At 50.6% G+C, this 3885-nt stretch overlaps 1 protein-coding gene across 1 annotated transcript in view; it reads left to right on the top strand.

Annotated features, from left to right (window-relative positions):
• Positions 1-1186, top strand: part of T265_01084 (hypothetical protein) — a gene marked incomplete at both ends in the record, with an annotated part of 23066 nt that extends 21880 nt beyond the window's left edge. Inside the window, one exon of the mRNA XM_009165027.1 lies at positions 983-1186. Coding sequence (XP_009163291.1) covers positions 983-1186 — 204 coding nt within the window. The remainder of the gene's footprint in view (positions 1-982) is intronic.
• Between the last annotated feature and the right edge of the window lie 2699 nt (positions 1187-3885).

Genomic DNA, 3885 nt, shown 5'->3' with positions numbered 1-3885 from the left:
AAGTTGTCTCTGCAGCATTCTTCTTTGTGACCCTTTCGACCGCACTTACTGCACCTGTGGTTCCGGTAGGGACATTGACGTGAATAGTACCATTCTTCACAAGACCAGCAGGGTGTGGGTGGTTTTCTTGGAGTTCGTTTTGAATTTGACTTCCTTTTGGAAGTTACTTTGCATACCATATCAGGCTGAGAGAATTTGGAATGTCATTGCATTGCAGCATCAGCCTTGAGATTGATAAGATACTGGCACTCGGTGGTAAGTTTCCGAAGCATCAACCCTGGAGCGTGTTCGCTTTATTAGCGTAGCCAGGTTCGAATATCTGCATCGTGTGGCGATTGGAGACCAGCCACAAAGAAGAGACACTTGAATTGATCCTCGGTCATGGAGCTGGACTGAAAGCGCTCGCATTCTCTGTTGACCACACCTGCATATGTGATGAAATCCTCAGTATCCCTCTCGGTAGTCTTGAGACACTGATCACGGATATTGAACAAGGAACTTCGCTCACCGAATGTTAGAGCCAGAATTTTGTCAGCATCTGCGAAACCAAGATCACGAGGGTGTTTGGGGAGCATGAAATTTTTGAACAGGTCGTCTTCAGCTGTTCCCAGTTTCCGCAGCAACAGTCGAACTTTCAATGCATCACCAAACTGAGCAAAGTGGGTTTGAAACATGTCTTCATATTTCTTGAACCAACTTTCGAAAGTTCGTCCAGATTCAGCATCAAAATCGAATTCGGTAATTAAGTTGGCTGCAGCATCTGCGGTGTGAAAATCTCCAAATCGCTGGCACTAAGCAAACTGTCCGGAAGTCCGCAGGTGGTAAGGCCCCGAGGAAGCAGCTCGCGACGAAGGCCGCTCGCAAGAGCGCGCCTGCAACTGGTGGTGTGAAGAAGCCTAATTGGCAAGGCACTGTCGCACTGCGCGAAATTCGTCGTTACTAGAAGAACACTGAGCTATTGATCCGCAAACTTCCATTTCAGCGACTTGTTCGTAAGATCGCCCTGGATTTCAAGAAGGGCCTTCACTTCCAAAGCTCGGCTGTCTCAGCTCCACAGGAAGCGAGCGAGGTGTACCTTGTTGGCTTCTTCGAAGATACCAACCTCTGCGCCACTCACGACAAGGGTGTTACCATCACGCCCAAGGACATCCAACTGGCTCGCCGAATCCGTGGAGAACGAGCTTAAGCGTTTTTCATTTAGGAGATCCACTGAGAACGATATAGAGATGCGGTACGTTTGAAATCGATTTCGTTTTTCCCTCGTGCAAATTTGTGAAAGAACTTTTCGTTGTTCAATTGTTGAATTTTATTACTCTAGCAAAACTTTTGAGAGATAACCTTTGATATTTTGCGCACACCTCCTATTTTACATCTAATCCTAAACATGGCATCAATTTACACCGATTGCCCGCTGCAACCATTGATAGACCACAGCAGATGTGGACGAAATGGCTACCTGTGGGACGTCAAACGCAGTATGCAATGCTCAACCTGCAAGGCCTGGTGGCACTTTAAATGCATGGGTTTACAGGACGACCAGATAAGCCGAGCAGCCAACTCTCCTGACCCGTTTGTCTCACCAGCGCCTCTACGTTAAGGGAGCAATGCATATCGCGGCCAAGAGGCGATCCCCAAAAAACGGTACTCAATCCCCTCCGCAGATTCAGGAAGGCCGGTGTGGGCGTTCCGCTTTGATCAGGATACTCGACGCGAAATTGGAGCGTCTTTCTAAGACATTGGAGGATTCAGACACCAAGAATGCAGCGACTTGGACGAAAGTTGACAAGGAACTTTCTTCGCTGAACGAGTACCTCGCGACATCCATACCGGGTCCTCTGGCTGCGAAGAAAGTCATACAACTTTCTGACGCGGCTATAAAAACCGCCACAACGTCCCTAGTGGACAGGCGCCTAAGGGAAAATAGACTGATAATCCGGGGGCCATTCTCCGAAAAAATCACGCCAACGAAGCTGGTACAGTCGATCCTTAGCAATGTCCTCACCAAGCCTGATAAATCGCTCTACGCAGAATGGCCACGCCGGAAGGGAAGTAAGCGAATTCTTGGATTTCTAGTCACACTTTCTTCCCCATCTGACCTACAGGAGACCTTGGAGCGGGCTGGCAGCATTCAAAAGGCCAACCTAATGATCACTCGCCTATCTGAGAATCGTCCCCTAGACGTGCGAGAGCTTGGTCATAGCAGGTCGGGGTTGGAAGCACGAAACAGGCTTCCGCCGGGCAACAATACAGCCGACCCCAAACTCATGACCAAGCCGATTGTGGTCGTATCCCCCTGTGCTCCCGAAAGCAGGCCGACGAAACCAGTTGCGTCTCCGGACAGTAGTTTTTATTCGACTACCACATGCTTCTCGCCCACCAAAGGCAGGGACGCCCTGGATGAGGCAAACCCCAAATGAAAGCAGCGCCCAAATTCCGTGGAACTATCAACGCTTATCTCCGTATCAGAGGACAAAGTTGCAGCCGTGCACTCCTCAACAAAGCCACAGCCTCTGAACTGGATTCAAGAAGCGAAGCCAATCTCCAGCTCCACTCCGTCAAACCGTCGCCCAGGACCCAGACAACCAAAACCATAACCATGACTACAGCTATCCGGAAAATCCATCGTACATCCAGTTGGCCACGCTGATCGCCGGCGGATCGGGTATCCACACAAACACGAACGAGAGAGACTGCAGCCAAACAAGCCACATAAAGTTCGCCAGATTTGAAAACCGCTGGCTGGTTTCAAGGTGCAGTCCTCCGCGAAAACCAGCCTCTTAGGAGCGCAACCAAAATTATTATTTCTTGGTGCCACCACCCAGCGCTCAGGGCCTCACAGAGACGCTTTTCCGGTCAAACCGCGCCAAAACGCCCAAGGATCCAGAAAGGCGATAGCTTTCAGCAAATCTTTGATTAGCAGCAAATCTGGTCAACAAAAAGGGGATGCTGAAAGAGCTGCAAACAGCATCGGTCGAAATTTTCGCCTATGGGAAAAAACTCCGTCCCCCAAAGCTAAAAGGCCCGAGCAGCCCGGGCTCCTACGGAACGAAATAAACCTCGCAAGTGAAAAGCACCTCCAGAAACAACGAAGGCAGGAAGCAGACATCGCCCCAGATGCCCCCTTGGAGCCTTGGACTCAGACTCAAACCCGGTGCAAAACTATTAAGTCTGCTAACCACCCTGGTCACTCAACTTTCGGCTCTTCACCCTCGGAAGCAGCAGACGGTGTTGAACTGCTTGTCCACGAACTGCCCCAGCCTTTTCAACAAACTCGGCGATATTAAACAGTCAGCTTGCCTTGAACAACCGTCCATAATCGCACTCACAGGGACCGGGCTCACACCAGGTGTCCCTGACGAGGAGATCTCGATTGACGGTTACTCTAGTTTTCGAGCTGACTCAAAACGAGAGAGGGCAGGTGGGGTTGCTGTGTGCTTACATGCGGACCTACCAATACCGATTGTCCTCTCTGACACCAATCCTGTACCGTTTTGCGATGCACTGTGGGTCCAAATCCCGCTGCGCGGGTCAGATTCTCTCCTTCTCGGCGTGGCCTACCGTAGCCCTTCGAGTCCCCCTGAAGATGACCAATTCCTCACACAAACCCTTGGAAAACTCTTCTCCAACTACCACTTCACTCATCTGCTGCTGGTAGGTGACTTCAAAGCCCCAAAGGCTTCCTGGATTGAGCTCCAGCGCGTCGAATCAGGAGGGTTTTTGCAGCGGCGCTGTTTGCAGTCGTTCAACTCAGTGCTTGGACTCAACATGTCGTTGCACCCACCAGATACCGCGCAGGCCAACTAACATCCCTCCTGGATTGGGTCATCACTAAGACGCTGAGCCGATCAGGTAACAATAAACGTTCCACTAGTACACGGTGACCAC

This window comes from Opisthorchis viverrini (genome assembly GCF_000715545.1).
Source record: "Opisthorchis viverrini unplaced genomic scaffold opera_v5_11, whole genome shotgun sequence".
Taxonomy (NCBI): domain Eukaryota; kingdom Metazoa; phylum Platyhelminthes; class Trematoda; order Opisthorchiida; family Opisthorchiidae; genus Opisthorchis; species Opisthorchis viverrini.
This window is presented reverse-complemented; position numbering and strand designations above follow the sequence as displayed.